Source organism: Spodoptera frugiperda, chromosome 9, assembly GCF_023101765.2.
Source record: "Spodoptera frugiperda isolate SF20-4 chromosome 9, AGI-APGP_CSIRO_Sfru_2.0, whole genome shotgun sequence".
NCBI classification, from domain to species: domain Eukaryota; kingdom Metazoa; phylum Arthropoda; class Insecta; order Lepidoptera; family Noctuidae; genus Spodoptera; species Spodoptera frugiperda.
The window spans coordinates 9,948,054-9,967,470 of record NC_064220.1 but is presented as its reverse complement, the minus strand read 5'-3'; the positions used below and the strand labels follow the sequence as shown (position 1 = coordinate 9,967,470).

General features: G+C 37.7%; 2 protein-coding genes across 4 annotated transcripts in view; one reads left to right on the top strand and one right to left on the bottom strand.

Moving 5' to 3' along the window:
• Positions 1-9,866, top strand: part of LOC118270959 (cyclin-dependent kinase inhibitor 1) — a 42,319-nt gene extending 32,453 nt beyond the window's left edge. For all 3 annotated transcript variants that reach the window (XM_035586804.2, XM_035586805.2, XM_050696103.1), the window contains one exon: positions 6,534-9,866. In XM_035586804.2, the coding sequence (XP_035442697.1) occupies positions 6,534-6,679 (146 nt within the window). In that variant the 3' untranslated portion in view covers positions 6,680-9,866. The remainder of the gene's footprint in view (positions 1-6,533) is intronic.
• Positions 9,867-15,519: 5,653 nt separating this feature from the next.
• LOC118271351 (homeodomain-interacting protein kinase 2) overlaps positions 15,520-19,417 on the bottom strand; it is a 104,177-nt gene continuing 100,279 nt past the window's right edge. The window contains exon 23 of the mRNA XM_050695721.1: positions 15,520-19,332. Within this exon, the coding sequence (XP_050551678.1) occupies positions 19,158-19,332 (175 nt within the window). The 3' untranslated portion in view covers positions 15,520-19,157. The remainder of the gene's footprint in view (positions 19,333-19,417) is intronic.

Here is a 19,417-nt window from a genome sequence, read left to right as displayed (position 1 = left end):
GTACGAGTAGTAAAAAAGTCAACAATTTAACTTGCATCGTGTATTTACAACATCCTGTTTTGCAGATCGAATCTAAATAATTGCAAGTTACAAGTTAGTGTATACATATTTAGACTAGGTCTCCTATAGAATTAGGTTCTGGTCTAAGTTGCAGTTATTACGGAAAATTATGTTTAAAACTTTAGTTCTTCGTTTTTATGTGATTAGCTGATTAGTCATTTTTCTTTTAGCGCATTTTTCTAGAGATACGATAAAAGTATTGGTTAATTTTCGTTTCTGAAATTCCTGAAAACATCTCAGTTTTTTTTTCAAGGTAAGATAAGCGTAAGGCACGCCCTTACTTTTTACGTAAAATAAAAATTTAAACAGTCGCATAAAACTATTTTTTCGCATTTCTCAACTTCAACTTAAACTCACTTCTCCACAAACCACTTTAACTTGATGTATAACTTATTTTTCAGTCGTCTCACAAAACTAGGCTACTCAATTAACCTGTAAACGTTATGACTAATGCTTGTGACTAACAAACCGACAAACTTGTTTCCTGTCTCATGACGACATATACCGCATTGCAAACACATACACATTTTGATATAACAACTAGCTACGCCCGCAAAATGACACCCACTGCTCAGCTCCTATTAATTGTAGCGTGATGTTTTATAGCCTATAGCTTTCCCCGAAAAATTAGCTATCCAACACAAAAAGAATCATTCAAATCGAACCAGTAGTTCCGGAGATTAGCGCGTTCAAATAAACTCTAGCTTATATATTAAGCATAGATTTCTACATAGATGTTGCAACTGCTAGTAAATAAGGTGATACATGTCTTTAATTAATCTGTCTAGCCAGTTTGAATGCTCACTTCTGTAACTATTGCATTTCATTCTATATTTGAAGCGTTGGACTGAATTTGGTACCGTTTCCTCGCATAGATTTCTAAAATTAATGTCTATTTTATACATTTTGATTAGTACCTAATACGAAGTTATCATGAGCGTGAGCATATAGACACATATCGCCTAGATACATGATACTTTTGGTCTAGAAATCCAGTCTCAATTTACTCTAAAAGAGTTTTACTTTTTGTATCCATTGTACGATGAATCACTCTCTTTTATTTATTGCAGAATCTTAGCAAATTATAGTTAAAGTAATCGTATCTAGTAATGTAAAATGTAAGTAAGAGCTAATTAAATAACAAACACACGCATAGAGAAATAAATATATTAATTAATTACTTACTATAGAACAAATAAATTACATTAATAGTCACATTTAAACACTACTGATCTTGCAATTAATACAGGAGTAATTATAATGTCCAGGTCACTACAAGTATAATTAAAAGAGGCACTTAAGTAGCTCTTAAACTACGCATATTGTAACTTACCACTTTTTACTGTAAGTATTCCATAAATTAATGTGTTAATTCTAATGCATCTTGATTCAAATTCAATGTTTGACATTATAAATGATAAAAACTTAAAAATTAAGTATCAAAACAGATACAAATTGCAATCCATATTTCAAGAGCAACACTTGACTAGATCTCAAGTCGATAAGGATGGCAGAAAAACTATAAAAAAAAAAATCTCAGAATAATAAAGTTTATATCAAGATAATATGAAACAAGTGTTAAGAGAACGATACAATGCTACCAGGTAATGTCACACATATTTGTTTAGGCGTCGTCTCAAAACCAGTAGCGGCCGAATGCATACAAATATATAAGTATACAGATATACGGCGAGGGTTCGTTTTTGTTGCCTTTTTTATGCTACGTCCAGTTGTAATAGAACTGCCACTAGGGCTGTGCGGTTACCTTATTTACACCCGAACACTTATTTGTTTTTATTTTTCAATTTATTTATGGATGCTAGTTTTGTCTCGATTCTCGATTAGAGTTTAGAATGTTTGTGTTAACTTTAGAGTACACAGAATAATATTCTTTCATTTGTATAAATTACAAAAACGCGCTGCATTCTCGACATGGTACGCCATTTTGACATCGAATCGCCTTTCACTTGGCCTAGATATTTCGGAACTGGTTCGTAATCACAATGCAAACTCGCTGGCTCCCAACAAATACTCGCCAATGCCGTAACAATGTGTTTCCTGTGCAGCTGCGGAAAATCTAACGAAAGTAGTACCAGTTTTATTTCAACAGCCCTAATGGGACGCGATATATTATTTATGAAACATTCAACTCGCTTATTATAAACATTGTGAACTCCTAACTGGTTCCAATAATGAAAAGAAGAAGAAATAACTCCTCAGCTATTATATTAGCTAGCACATATTCATCATCCGCGCTACGTAAAAATATTGACTAAGACGGTACACAGGGAGATTAATCAACAACCCTAAGGCGTAAATGAATAAAATAAGATGGCGGGAGCGTGCTAGCGCGGCAACCTGTTCTGAGCGGGACGCGCCGCCCACGCCTGACAAATCGGCGCGCGCGCACCATACACCGATTACACCACGAACGTGTCCGATCAAGTCCCGACTTGTTCCTATGCAACGTCACTAAGAGGAAATCTATGACATGTTACGTTTTCTGGGAAATTGATTCATTGGTTTCCCCAGGAATCCCTGTCTATAGGGAAACTGTCCCATATAATTCACTTTATCGTACTAGTTACTGTTTCCTCCTTTGTTGTAAATCAAAATGCTCAAATAAAACAGTCCAGTAATGTCGCTGGATTACTCAAATGCTATTTTAAAGAGTTGTATCTGTCGTAGCCAGGCAGCCACGCTGCGTAGGCACAGCGCGTCTATCGTTGCGTCTGGATCACGTAGTACTACGCTCACAATATTGTTTGCCATCCTCCACAATAAGTGGAGAGAAAGAGAACAAGCCACGTCCCTGTAATTACGCGTGTACAAAAGGAGGTTCGTTGTCGAGTCCCTTTCTCTTGACTGTAATGACTGAAGCGATCGCTCGGTGCCAGGATCGTGACCACGGCCTCTTGCGTCATTCCCACGAGCGAGTAACATTTGGACAACATTTGTGCAGCAAGAATACAATCCTTTGTGCCCCGCACTCCAACAATAAACATAATAACGCAATTTTATATTTCGCCAGATGTAATTTTTGGAGATTTCGGTACTTAATGGCGGTAAAGTGAGTGAATTGTGAATACGTTTTGTAAGTGTGTATCACAAAGCCACACCTCAATTACTTATTCCCGGAGCGCGTCGTGCTTCCTGCACTCCTGCGCACGCGGCAGGATCAAAGGGCAACGCCAACCCTGACGTGCTCCTGTAGCGTCGCGTCGGTAAAAAGTTAATTTGACGTATCTCAGGAAGGATCACATTTTTTCACACTTTCCAACGTTGTCGTTGCGTTTTTATTCCCATGCGATCTGAGATTCTAGTGGTGTCTGGAGTGACGGATGCAAGCCCGGCTGGCGGCCTTCGATGCACGTGGAATGCATTACAGAGCTGTTGCTACCCGAGCAAACTTGGCACGATATGAGAAAACACATCTCCCTGGCAACCGTACTGTATCCGTACCAATAACTTGTAGATACAAGATTTAAAATAAATTCAAATTGCAAACGCAACTTAAACGGCTTAGAAAATATGCAAATTGCTAGTTCTACGTTCTACTAACACGCTGAATACTTAATGGCAATCAGAGACGGCGGTTACTTGGAAATGAGTCAAAATAATCACGTATACTAATGTATACTGGTTTCGTGTTATGATTCGTATTCGTATTGGCGCGGTAAACACGTGAATTATGGCGGGCATCAAAAGAGGTAGAGTTCGTGCGCCCGCGCCGATATTTAGGTCGACGAAAATAACTTGAGCACTCGGACGCCAGTTAAAACTACAGCTCAAACGCTGTTTAGCCACGTCGACTCGGTTATAATCTAACCAGTCATCATTCTAACTAATTCTATATCTCTACTGTCAAATAACAATATACGATTTCGCAACGCACATTATCTAGTATGGCGTTTCAAGGTTAAATGTAACTTCATGGATTAGACGCTAAACACACGCATTATTTCAATGAGTTATCACAAATTAACTATGTACTACAGTTAGCTAGCATAGTATACGATAAAGGTTTGATAATGCTCGTGATAACCGTGCGAGTTGTTTGTGCCCAGCCTGTGCGCACGCGCACGCCTCCCAAGGCCATTTTGTTTACGCATACACCCGCATGTTTACGCGTGCCTAATATAATACTCGGCCGGCACACATAGGTCACTCTAGTAAACATACAGCAATACTACGCAAATCACAACGCGAATTAGTCAGGTTATATCGAGATCAGAATGGCGCGAAACGCTCCATTGAACGTTTGGCGGGAAACCATTGCGTAATCGCGTGAAAGTATTTTCTCGCGTTTGCATCGTGTGTAGCGTATTTTTATTGTATTTGTAAATTGTTATACGTAACGTTAATAATATTACAATCTGTTTTTAAAATTGGGACAAGCAGATATTTGAATTTGAACGATCTGATTGCACGTGTTATCATTATCTGTCGTGAAAAAGTAATAAAGGTGCTTATGAGACACTCGTGCTGTAATCCTGAATGTTCTGATAAGAAAATGGAGACCGAATTAATGTTTGTAGGTTATGTTGTTATGATGGACATAACCTATAAAATCCACGTGTCACCGAATTTGGCGGGAAGCTCCGGGCGACCAGTCGACCTTGGCTTCATGACGTCACTGACATAGTTCCCGCTTGCACACCGAGCCTTGTTTTTTACCATGATTCGGACAAAAATATTACAAACGAGATTTTTACGTTGAGCGTTTAATAACGTCTCGTGGTCGTGTTGCTAAGCTCGCTGGCTTACGTTTCACCTTGACATTTCACCTTGAATTTATTCAAATGCAGCGTTACTATAGTTTGAATAGAATTATACACATATTTAACTACATAGTAGGATTCCTACTACACCACTTTCTTGCACTTATAAACATATTTTTCTAGAAAAATACTGATTTTAAAAACTACGCTTAAAAATATCTGTCTGCACAGTTTGCTACGCTTTAGTAGTGATAATGATAAACTTTGACATTACTTATAGTTAATTAAAAAAACTAAATACAAGTCTACGCCAATTTCAGCAGATACGATACGACACACTTGAACAAATTAATTTTAAAACAAATTCGACGAAACAGAATATTTGCTATTCAATATAGCATTTTAACTTTATTTACCTTTGTAATTAAGAATATTTTACCTAAACTTAGGACAATTTACGTTCTTTTATAAGAGAAATTAAGCATAGAGCATTTCAACACAAGAAGTCTTCTTGAAATTGTTAAAAAGAGTCATTAAATATCATAATAGTATCATCTCAGACAGAATAAATGCTAGTCTTATATCTTACTATCTTAGACAGGCATCGATCGGGTCCTAGCAACCTAGCGTGCGGAAGATATAACTAATATTGGAGCAAGTTCCATTTAACCTTGGAGCCGAAGCAACCGCCCGACGCCATTTTTTGTCCTCTCTGATAATTTAGATGATCATAGCGATCGATTGTTATCGACTACTGTTTGCACCGTGCCCGAGGACTTAAGTTTTCATGGCAAACTAATATCTTTATAAGCGTTATCTGCTCTTTTTAACACGCTTTTATTTTAGTTTAGTTGCGTAAATTGTGCTCACACTTAATTATTTTTGAGAGGTTTTATTAAAAATTAACGATTAAGAAATGCAACGGCTATTTATATGATGTGAATATTACATCAAAGTCCAACAGTAAATTAGCATCATATAGCCTATCATTGTCATAATGTTCACGCTCCAAAACCCTTAAGTTTTTTCTCAAGTCATAATTCTGTTTCGAGCAAGAGTTATGTGTGTGATTATACCGTCTCTAGGATGCTCACCAACCTGCGTCCCAGTAACTCACAAGCGAACTATTATAACGCAGATTAAACAGTAGTAAAAAGATCGTAAAATTTTATAGTTATTAAGGCCATATTTTTTCAAAATTAGAAATGGTCACAAAGACCGTCGCCGCCTAGGGATTGTTTAGAAAAAAAGATTTCGTCGCTTTAAGTACTCTAAAACTACTTTTTTACAATCGATCCTCATGGATGAAGTCGTAAAATATTGTGAGGTCCCGCAGGACGCAGGCCCTGCATCCGGAGCTACGGGCGACTTAACGAATCTTTCAGTTTGAGAGTCGTAAAAATTTTCCCAATTCACAATGGTGCCGGCCCCGCCCTCCGTAATAATGTTTTACGACTGATTTTATGCATCGTAGCGGCTGCGTACGTCACCCTTCTCAGAGAAATGTTAACAAGACTCGTAAACCGCTTTCACCTGCATTTTATCGCGACGCAGTCGTCACTCTAAGTCAATAACCGATGTATGAACACAACAGCAACGAAATTAATTCGAATTGAATTTTATTGCCGAATTTGAAACCGTCTGGGACGTTTTTTTCTCTGCAGCGAATGTGCATTGTTATGCTCGAAGACATTCTCATTCTTTCACGCTACATAAACCGAAGTCTAATTTGGATTGTTTCTTTATTTTCAGATTTCCTGAAGCCCCGCAAGCGGTTATCGACGAGCGGCAAGAAATCCCCCGCGCACTCGCATAAGCACGAGTGCGGGCACGGCGCGCACATCCGCCCGCCGAAAGTAGCACGACTTGCGGCCGCGCACCTCAAGCGCACCAGCTAGGTCCTGCCCACTCCGGTGACAACACAGAATTGAACGAACAGCTTCGGCAGCTACAGACATGTACGGCGCCTGGCCGGACTGGCCGGACTGGCCGGACTGGCTCCCCCACACCCAGGCTCCTGCGTGTATCTGGTACCACGAACTGACTGACCCCACGCCTACCGAACCGTCTATGGAACTGTTCAATTTTGTCAGACTCGTTGTCATTCTGTGCATATTTTTGTTTTATTAATTTATTGTAATACCGTTTCCAAATTACTAATAATGTTAAGTATTGCGTAAGTTAGTTTAAGAAATATCTTTAGTTCAACAATTAATATATCATACAATGTGTCACTTACATCACAGTCCAAGTTTTGCTCAATGTTTCTGTAACGCAGGCGATGCAATATTCCGTAACCATCTACTTATGCGGCCATTTCACTTCGTCAGACCATTTCCACTGAGAAAAAGAAAGTCTTCGAGAGGAAAGCAATTACTTGAATGTCTGTAATGAATAAGTTGAACTGCATAATCGCATTGTTAACATAATATTTTTATAATGTGTTAATGTGCCTAATTAAATGCTTTCCAAACAATTTGAAACCTGTGGAACTTTGTTGTAATTACAACCTCTCAGTATGCGGTTGTAATTAAAACATCGGCGTAATGATGGTCTTCAAGAAAGTGAAATGTAGCACTTACGTGGCGGAGTAACGGCCACCGCCCCACTACTGCACATTCACAAAACTGGAACACTACGTGACAACTTTAAATAAGTTATGATTATATTATATGAATTATGATCTCTTTGAATTAAGTTATTTTTAGATATAGCTTCGGTTTAACTATAAGAATATTTACACTTTACGTCGAAATGCTAAGGTTACGCAGTCACAACTATAATGTCTCGCAAGTGCTAAGGCGCAGCCGTGGAAATCAAATTTTCATGGCCACGTATACCGTCGGAGCATTTATGACACATTCTCTACGATCACTCTCTAATCTTCCATCGCCAGCCGCGAGGAAGTTGCGAAAGTCATCACAAATAGTATAAAACAACACAAATACTCAATATATAAAAGACATTGTTACCGCCAATGTAACACTTCTTGCAATCTTAAAGTTAAGTAGTACAATACAGTTGGGTTCGACACTTGAGTATTTGTGTTCCACAGTTCTACTCGTATCGCAAAATTTAGGATATTTGTTTTGTTGTTGTATTTTAATGGTTTATATACATAATTATATTGATGATTGTTTTTTTTTTGTCGAAATATTCGTATTCTAAATTTTGTTCACAGTTTGTAACAGTCGATTGGATTTATCTAACCGCGGCCCTTTGTGAAAGTACAAATTTCCTCATCAGGTCTAGGTCGAGGGCTCGCGGTCGTTGCAAAAAGACACTCATGCATCATGATCATTACTCATCCTATGTATAATGTGCTAACATAATGTTAAGTATCTTGTAAACCATACATCGTGTATGATTATATTTTTCTATACAACGAGAGTTGTAAGCATTTTTAAAGCTAACCAAAGCCGGTGTAAATTATAGCGACGATACACACAAATGAAATTAAGTAAATGAACTTTTATGACTTGACAGAGAAATAATGAATAATTTTATATTGTTGTAAAGGTATATTGAGGACTACCGGTGTAGTTTATTGCCTGTTTCAAATTGACGTTCGTAATTTATTAATTTTTTTTTTGTGTTTGCCTGTGGTCTCTAGAACCGATAAGTCTTTGCTGACACTACTTATATACTTGAACTGATGCAATATCATTGTAGCTTTTAGCTTCAATGTTTATTGCATAATTTCCTACGTTATGTCGTAGATACCTTTACTCGCCAAAGACTGGCTCAGTTTGTGAGACCACACCAGATATGGTATAATTATGTTGTTCGATTCGGACGCGATGGTGCCCGCTGGGCCACGACTGTCTGCAATATTATAGAAATTAAGTGTCCCCTTGATGTTTGCACGACTAGGCAAATCACTATCACTAACATTACAATATTACTTGAGTATAAATAAAACGTGTACGTGTAAAAGTGCGATTACAATACATAATATTATGACATAATATTAATTATCATCCCCAGCTTGTTTGCACAACTATTCTATAATTATCCGATTAATTCCACACGAGTGCACCTTGCAATCTGCACCGATATCTAGTTCGCGCCAATTACTTGTGCCTACATACTGTAATGCAAGTAAACAACATTTAGAGGACACTTGTATAAAATAATTTTTAATATTTTTTCTCTAACACCTGTGATGTATTAAATATGATCTCGAAACATAATTTTACTACGTTCATATTTAATTATTTTAATAGAGTTAGTCCCGGTGCCTGAGTCGGAATGTATCCCTGGACCCTGTATCCCTGGAGAGTTTGTATTGAGAGATAATTTAATACATCAGCTGATTAACGTTTAGCGTGACATATACAACATATTATGTTATGTATGGCTCGAAGGAAAGGAGTTGGTTTATGTAAATGTGCTACGTTCTTGCTGCACTGTACATAGAGTGCACTTAGTATGTATTTATTACGGCGGAACGTATTCGTAGGTTAGAAGGAAATTATAGGGATACTACAAATATTTAACGTAATATATTACTACGATTAATTATTTTATTGGAAAGTTGAGAGGCAAATTTTAATTATGTGCCAAATATTCCACACTGTGTCTAGTTGTTTTGTTTGTGAGCTGACGCTGACGGCGATAAATATGTTTATGTTAGTGACAAATTGCCAGTACCCTTAGTACGAGTTTGCTTTACGTTGAACGAAAATTAAACGAGACCGCGTTCGGCGCTCTGATTGGCTGACGCGAATGAATCAACCAATCAGAGCGTTATACGCGCTCTCGTTTCGATCTCGTTGAACGTAAAACAAACTGGTGCTAAGCCCTTTGATTATATTAAAACTTGGGTGCCATCAAGTGAACTTGACGTTTTATTGGTGACATACAAGTAACAAAACTTTGGGAGATGCAATAATAACTCGCAGCTTGTCTATGTAAATATATTTATCGCTCTCGATGGCACATTGTCGACCACGACAGTGAAAACGTTTCTTGAAACAGATGTATATATCAAACGGCGAGACAATTGATAACTTTTATACTATGTGAACTCTTAGACATGTGTAATGTAAATTTAGTTGAAAAAAAGCTTCTTTCGCTCGATAACTTGTGTTTTTCTTTATTTTATTACCCATTCCTGGTTGAATATTGAATATGGAGTATCTAAATACCATAAATACACACTGTGACAAACAGATAATACACACACGAAGTACAACGCTTCCTTATTTTCTTTTTTATTAAAATAAAACCTGCATCGTATCCTAGACTGGAGATAAAATGCTAGTATGGATAGTAACTACTATGACTGCACGGTTGGTGTGGTGGCTGGGCCATACAACGTGTGGCGGGTTCGATTCCCGCACGGAGCGTCTCTGTGTGTGATCCGCAAAGTGAGAGAAAAGAGAAAATCCTAGTGTAGGACAACACTTTAAAAAAAAAAACTATAATGTGAGTAGGTATGAGGAGTAACAACCCAATGCAGAAAACTATAGAATAAATAACATAACATCACTTAAGCAGAGCTCCTAGCTAAAAATAATTAAATATTTGACACCCCTCCATTGCTGATTGAGAGACAGGGTGGAAGTTACCTTAGCTGAAGAGCCTATTTATAAAACACTCAAACATAACAGATGTTGATATGATAATGGCGATATAGTGAACTTAGGACTGAATTAAAGACTCAAATTATGTCATTATATGCCTGTTTACACCAACTACTCCTACTGGATCATCTCTTAAAGTAAAAGTACGTAGCATTAACCCCTTCTGTTCTATTGTAGTTGCTGGTGAAAACCATAGTCCGTAAATATCACCTTAGTTTAAGATTAAGAAACATGCTTCTCTGCGCAAGTCGTCTTAGCGGCGCCCATGTATAAGTATGCAGTAGGAAAGTTATGAAATGATGAACATCACGCCGCAGAATGACCCACGGGTTAATGAATGGGCTCACGAAAGTGACCCATGCCTGACTTGAGTAAGTATCGTTGTATTGAGCAACACCGGACCACTGCGATTAGTGTCAAATGATGCGATTTAAAACGTAAGTACGTAGATGTGTGTCAACCAATTAGATGCAGCCATGCAGCTGTTGCTGTTGTTAATGTAACTAGGACGTTTCCTGGCTAAATAAAAGTATCTAATATTCTTGAGAGAAACAAGTATCTATTTATTTGCTGATCAAGAGGAGCCGCCTTGGTCAGAAATGGAATCTTTTATAATTTTTCAGACGTCATTTTATTATTGACGAATGAAATAATTATCATAAATCTAATAGGTAATATTTTGGATGACTCAGGAATAGAACCCCATACCCCTTCGAATATCGGGTCAATCAATATGAATATGAAGCATATTGATTTGTAATTGAATGTTAAGCAACTATCTATAGTTTTTTCTACTCCATATAACGGAATAATTAATAGGCGTGGTACCTATCTAATGATTTATATTTCGATTCACTATATTACTTATGTATACGAGTATCTATTCAATTAACCTAGAAAGTTAGGATAGCAAAAAGCGTATAGGCAATAAATTAATAATTTACCGCTGTGTAAAATGTGTTACAAAACACCAATATTTTCTCTATAAAACATAATATAGTACATCATTGTTTCCAATAGACATATTGCTATATCACTCCGAAGCGGCGCTCTCTACTTGAGAATTTTTTTGAGGGGGAAATGTCATGTCGTCATGCAGTGACTGCTCCCGCCTTGGGCGAGGAGAGAGGAAGTGTCAGACTCTTACTGACTAAAAACCACCCCGTTACTACTCCAGCTTTTCCACCCGGATAGACTGGTAAACCCGCTAGGCAGTTCGCAGCTCCGGATCAGGCATCAGCCCTACTGCTCTACTTGAGACTTGAGAATTATTAAGTTGTGGTTTGATGGGGTTAAATAAAATAAAACACTGGGTTTGATGCTCGTATGAAAATGTTTATTGATATCACAATCAAGTCTACAACACTACCCAATTAATTACCCATCATATTCGTGTACACGGCGAGTATGGATGATTTTACACAAAGATACACTTTACCACTTAGTACATCAAACGCCGTTACAATACCGACGCTACCATAAAATGTTATAAATCTAATATAATAAATACAATTTTGTAATACCCATTGAAACAGTGATTAACCTGAATAAATGCAAAGAGGTCGTCTTGGCGTGCTATCAAACTTTAACGACTATCCTCTAGTGTAACACGACAGAAAGTGTTCGTAATATTTGTTAGTGAGGAGAAAAGAAACATCTACCGATAGAAAATTACTCGCTAGTCAGTACAATAACTATTTGATTCGTGACAAATATACGGAGATTCGCACAGTAAAATTGGAATTACAATATAAATTCAAGCGACAATTAAACATGGCAAAGTTTAAAGTTTCACATCAATTTATTTTAATCAAAAAGTGCTTCCACAGACATCAATGCAACATAATTATTGTCTCATTATACGTTTTTTTGGAGTTGTGCTGCGTTCGTTTCCATAAACACGAAATACAATGGTTGGTTAATTTTGAACAATACCTGCACAGTGTGCAAGCACCATGCGACACGGCCCTGAGACTTGGTAACTATTCATTAATATATACAATTACAATAATAGAGTATTACACTTAGGCACATCAATTGTTATAAAATACAATTTTTTGTTAATTCGAAAAGGTGATCCTGTCGTCGATATTCAGCTAAACTACCACAAATCTAGACACGTAATGTGATTATAAATTACGTCGGAGTTAGATTATCATAAGAAAAAAACGTACGTACAAGGATTTTATAATCGTTATAAGAAATGAAATAATGGATAATACGAGTAAACTACGACAACATTCATTTAATTTTTGAAATAGATATTAGATATTTAAACAATAAATGCAACTGCTTTCTCCCGTAGAACACGAAGTATGCACGAGGAAAGAGTTGAAGCCGCCGCGGCGGTCGGGGCTTAGTGATAAATTTGTACTTTATGTGTCCCCCCGCCGCGGGATAATCAGTAGCATTACAATATAAGGTATCATCTATATTTGTGTTTTAGGATATATTAAAGTTACGTTTCTAATTTGGTCATAATCCTACGTTACTGAAACTATAGTCTAGCATAAAATAGGTGTTAGGTCGTAACAATAACACGCATCTAACGCGTAACGCGTAACATCGACACACTCAATATGTATTTGCTGGACATACATTAAACATTTAATTATAATGAAATGTAGTATAAGAAGACAGTTAATCTCGAATAAATTTGGACATCGAAACAATAATATTAAATCTAGAAAATGGCGCTCATCTAAGTAATCGAATTGTGAGCTCGACGACAACGGACACCGCCACGGATTGTCTAACGCCTGCTAATTACATCTAACAGCTACAATTTAAGTGAACACTACAGCACATCAATAAAAATCTCGAATACACAACAAAATTAATCTAACAACAATAGGCTACTGCTAAAAACGGATGCTTTACATGCGTTCTAGTATACACCCAGTCAATTAACGCGAGTGTTCCGTGCGGGCGCCACTGCGCGTGCGCACACTGGCCATTGTCGGGCTCCCACCGACTGCACAATAAAAATTAACTAAGCTACAAATTACAAACATTGTGTAAGTTCAGGTACATTTAGCTGAGGTACGAATGCTACATTCACAATTTGTTTGCTTCTGTAAAACGTTTGGTCAGCCTTCGTTGTCATCGAGTCGATCACAGATACAATGCAGACATACACCTAGCCTACGCAGATACTACACCCATAGCTTGTATAAATCTTTGATAAAGTTTTCTAAGTTAAAAAGCTGTCGCTACCCACTATACATCCCTGATATCTGGTGCGGGCCGCGGCCGGCGCGCCGCCCACCGCGACGCGTCCGCCGCTGCCTCGGTGTACTACTACAGCCCTAAACACTCTATAAGCTCTAGATAAATATAAAATATTTAGACATCTATAATAATAATTAGTCGGTTTGGTGTCGAAATATGCGATTATAGTTAACGAAATACATCGAAGAACAGTCCAGCTGTCGGCGTGTACTCGCGAAGGTACTGTAATCATTGGACGGCAAAACATTTGGTATCCGGTGCACTAGCACACCACTACGGCTGTGAAGCTGATCGTAGTGACATCTTGTACAATTGACTTAACACCATACACCTAAGCATCAAGTAAAACCTTTACTCTGAACTGGAGGAGTCGTGACTAAGCGTACAGGACACTGGACTGCAATATCTAAAACTTTACTCACTACTGACAAAATCACATTCATTTTAATAGACAGTGTAAAAATAATGTTTATAAACATTGGCCTATGAGTTAGTCATTAGAATTCATTGTACTCCATCTAGTTGAAAGCTTATTGTTATTATCACACATATAGTTTACCTATTAGGTAGATATAGAATGAATATACAAAAGTTAATTCTATAGAGTAGAGCCTAACCAGCAGCATTAACTATATCTAGTAACAACAAACTTGTGACGTCAGACTTGTAAATGAGACTTTATATAACCTTACGTTACGCCAAATACAAATAGCGAGTTGTTCCCACTGCGGCCCGTGCGCCGCCGAGTGCGCTGTCGCTGTCGCTGCGTCCCTGGCTCACTGCTAGCTACTTACAACGCGGTGCTCAACATCGAAACATTAAATCGTAATAACAGTAGACTCCATTGAAGTTACTTACACGTAGCATTGTGCACTACTACCATCGATACAATTGCGGACTAAGCACGAGTAACGATACAATATAATCTAAACGGTTAACAGTCAGTCCATTTGGAAAAATCTATTATACATTACATTATGTGTAAAACATTTATTTAACGAATAATTTGAAATATTCACTTTGTTAATTATGAACAAGAAAGTTTGTAATAATACACACTAGAATCGTGTTAAGAATATTAAAAAAATAACGCAAACATCCATTCAATACTGGGCTCATTACTTCCTAGGAGGAATATTTAATAATATATTATGTATAATAATAATATATAGTTCAAATGTTCAATATTACAATAATAAGGAATACATTTATCGAAGATATTAGATCTTTGTTTAATAATTTATAAATAAGTGCTAGCTGTAGAAAATGGGTGATAAGATCACTTCATATAAAAAGAGTATTCTATGTAATAAAGTAGTCGTCACGATATACCCTGCGACAGTTTGCTACAAGTATATCGTCGGGTGACGCCTCGCCAGGTATCATATAAACATGTTTCTACTGCGCACATCGATACACTAACTATACATATAAGATATGCTAGGTAACACTGTCGTCTATCCGTCCGTGTGACACGGCCACTACTCGCCACACAGCTCGCTACTCGCTAGAGGTCTACACATCGTACACACGTAGATACTATGGTCACTAATAAGGGGCCAAACAAAACTGTCTACTAATTGGCAAATAATAAGAATGATTATTGTCTGACACTGGGTTATTGTCGAGACAGCAGCTCAGGCGTCTTTCGCCACGCTATTGACTATAGAGCGCGCCACCGTCGCCTCATGTGCGCACGCGCATACACTACACACGGAACAATGTATAGCGATACTCGATACCACTAATATATTTATTACGATTACAATTATTTATAAACGTCGCGCGATGCGCTTGAGGCGGCGCCGGCGCACGAGTATACTAGTTGCGATGCACGAAGACAGGCCCATATACACCAAAATAATAAAAAATCAAAACAAAGGAAAATAAGGTAAAAGGAAAAAAATAAAAATAAAATAAAAAGGGATATTTGGATGTTTATTTACAATTTTTCATCTAATAATAAACTATTTGATTATTATTGAAGAGAAACTTAAGCAACATCTGTGCTATATCCCCTGATCACCCACATATCGAATTTTAAAACATGTTAATAGTTTCAACTTGTTTACACAAGCCCCTATAAGCTAAATTAAAACATAAAATACCCATTATTGTAGAGTTAGTTCGGCCAGTACCTGCCGGTACGTGGCTCCAAGTTACACGAATTAAACCAAACGTAAGCCTACATTACAGTTTCACCGCTACACTGCATCACAGCGGGTCACAATCTGTCAACTTACAACGTATGTGCGGGCTATTACCAACTTACTCGGAGTATTTTGTACATTAATGTTACCATTAGAACAATAAATTATTGTCGACACTCGAATTTGCTAATCGCGACTTGTTTCGTGTTAATTTCCTCTATAAACATAATCGGTATCGTGTTTTGGTGAAACCATACACAACTAAACTAATATACATATACACGGGGCATTTCATACAGCTGCTTCGCAAAATGCAATTTTATACACACAAAAAGAATTTCCTTATTGCAACAACCCACATTTACAGTTTTCGAACTAACAATAATATGAGTAATGATCACAGAATCACGTCGACGTACAGTCGTCATTCAGATATCTCGTGGGTCGGCTGCGTCGCTCGCCACTGTACCAGCACTGTACCAGCACTGTACTAGTACTGTACCAGTGGACAGTGGCCAGCCACGCTGCCGGCCTGTATGCGATACTATGGGTCGATTGCGCCGCGACAACATGCCCCATATACACACTAAAACATAATAAGGCAATTTCAAACGATACCGTAAGCAGACGTATAACGTATATAATATGAACTAGGACAAAATTATTATAGAAAATGTGTTAACATTCCATTATGTTAATACGCTTAAAAATAAACCCCAAAACTCCAATAAAAGCTTAGAAATAATAAAATCACTAAAACAAAAGATTGAGACGAACTAACGCCGTGCCACATAGCGATACGTAGGGGTAATAGTTATAATATGTGCACGTTTCAACAGAGATCATTGACTAAAGCCTCGCCAGAGGGGGCAATCTCGCTTCCTACCGCCGACCGCGGCGACTGGCCGGCCCTTACCGACCCCGGACCCCGACCCCACTATACAACACTATTCACATCATACGCGAGCCGTTCCAGCAACATACTGCTCGAACAGCGCAGTGTTTACAACACCGAATTGTATAAAAATAAACTGATTCTCACATAAAATTGAAAATAATTTACATTCATTTTACAAATCATTGACTATTATTGCATCTGATTAATTTATTCATCATAATAAAATCTCATTATTATTGCACATACAAAGAAATATACAAAAATTGATTAGATTTGAGTGATTAATGAACATATAGACATAGAAGCAATAGTCGCCTCGTCGCCTTCAAGGAGCGGACAGTCGCAGGTCGGCGTAACGTCGGGCGTCGTACTGAGTAAGTCTGGCAGAATGTCCGATACAAAGGACATGAAAAAGACACATTTCCTCGTCTATTGTGAAAACATTCTGTGATACAATTACCCCCGGATTCTCAAACGGTATTCCTGTACCCGGGTACACTCACAGTGACACTCACAGCGTGTCACTTACGGAATACGTTTGAGAATTCGGCGAAACACTACGAAGAATACAGCAAGTGTAGAATGGAAAAAATAATATCCTTAGATAACGTATTGGGAGTTTGAATAATTAAATATTATTGCAATATATTAATATTGACGTATTCACTACGGTGCCCGATATCAACTAACCAGTTGACGATAAAACAAAATAAAGTAACATAGTTATAACTACAACCGTTAGAAATACGAAACTAAACATAATCATTATTGTCGGGCAGCAAAACTAATGTACTAACTTTATGTTAAACTAATCATATTACATAGTAGTCTTGTCATATAAAACATGTTTAATATGAATTTAAAATAATGCAGTGGTTTATATTATCTTGCGATTAAATGGTGGATATTTATAAATTAAACACTTAATACTAAATAAAATGATAAACCAAATAGTAATAATAAAATTAAAAAAACGTACTCAGTGTACGCTACGGGTGGCAGACGACGATTTACTTCGTTAATGATAATCTACGAATTTGTTAAAAAAAGTCCCGAGTAGGACGAGATATCGTATAATTTATAGGATAAACAGACACATAAGCACATTATCCGTCGACACTGGCGGCTGCTTGACACCGAAAGCTCTATAAAAACACGCTACATCAAAGTTACAATTAGTAATAACATCGTAATACTTCTAAATAGAGTTCGATAACTTTGTCCAAAGAAGCGTTCAATATCTAATAAAGATTGTTGCGATAATTTACTGCTATATAGTAAAAGTGATGTATCTTATAATATATAATATAGTAAGGAATATAGTCGGCAAGCGTCGTGCGTCCGTAGCGTGCGCTGAGCAGGGCCGCGCGGCGTGAGTCGGTAGTGTTACTGCTAGGGAACTTGTACGATATGACTTATTTATGTAATACTTATACCACGCGGCGCGGCCGGCCGGGCCTGTCACACCCACGATCAGGTTACATACATGTTAAACACTGCGAAACTGAAATACCCAGTCGTTAATCGACGCGTATCAAGTCAGCAAAATATAATAGCTCTCTAGTGTCACTAAACACTTATCAAAATATTAAAACTAAAATCAATTGCAGTCGTAAAAATAATTGCATAACATATAATTTTTTTTTCATCTTCTATAAAGGACATTATTAAATTTTTTTTAAACAATTTCATTCTATCTAATGTGGATTATACATGCATTATTACAATCTTAGTTAATCAGTAGTGTGTACTAAATGTTTATAAAATATCTTAGATAGATTTTTTATTTCGTTTAATATACTCGAATCTACACCTATACAAGTAGTCCATCACCGCGCCCTACACATTTAGTAATCCTACGTAAATATAAAACCCTTTAATTTGCATATAAGATAGACACAGCAATAAATGTTTGCATCACATGGAACGTAACACTCTTATCCTCGAATCTCGATACAGCCGATACACGTATATCTAAAGCGTCTCCTCACTACGTACAACACAAATAAAACTTTATAATTGACAAACTCAGTGTGACGTAAACTAAACCGAGTCGCGTACGTCGCGCGTCACCACACAAACACATTAGTTACATACTCGTTACATCAATTAATTCCCATTAAAATGATTTGGTACAAACACTAAACTATGATAAAATATTAGTAAATGCAACCTACTCGCTTTATCAGCAAAATATAACGCGAAATTTACAATCCATATAATACATGTGAATAAAACGCGTGTTCGTACGCCACAGTACGGACACCGACATCGAACGATACAAATAATTCACTAATCTATCGTACATACATTTATAAGCGCTTACGAGTCGCTACCATGTAATAAATTACACATCTAAACAGATACGATTAAACATTTATTTATACTGGATTAAGTATAATTCGAATATATGCGACTACGGGCGGCCCGCGTCGGAGACGATACAGAAGCCGTCGGGTCGGTCGCGGAGCGCCATGGAGCAGTACTGGGCTAGTGTCGGCTAGTGTCGTCAGTCGGTGTACCAGAGGTGCTGCTGGTGGTGCGGCGGCACGAGGTAGGTGGGCGAGTAGGGCTGCAGGTAGCCCGGCAGCCGCGCGCCGCTCGCGTGGTGCGCCGGCGGAGGGGCCCCCACGCCGCCCACGCCGCCCACGCCTCCCACGCCGCCTACGCCACTCACTCCGCCACTGGAACCAAACAAACCATACGTCTTACTACACGTACTACACTAAACACCTAGCAAGAGACTCTGAATTGAGTACTAAATTAATA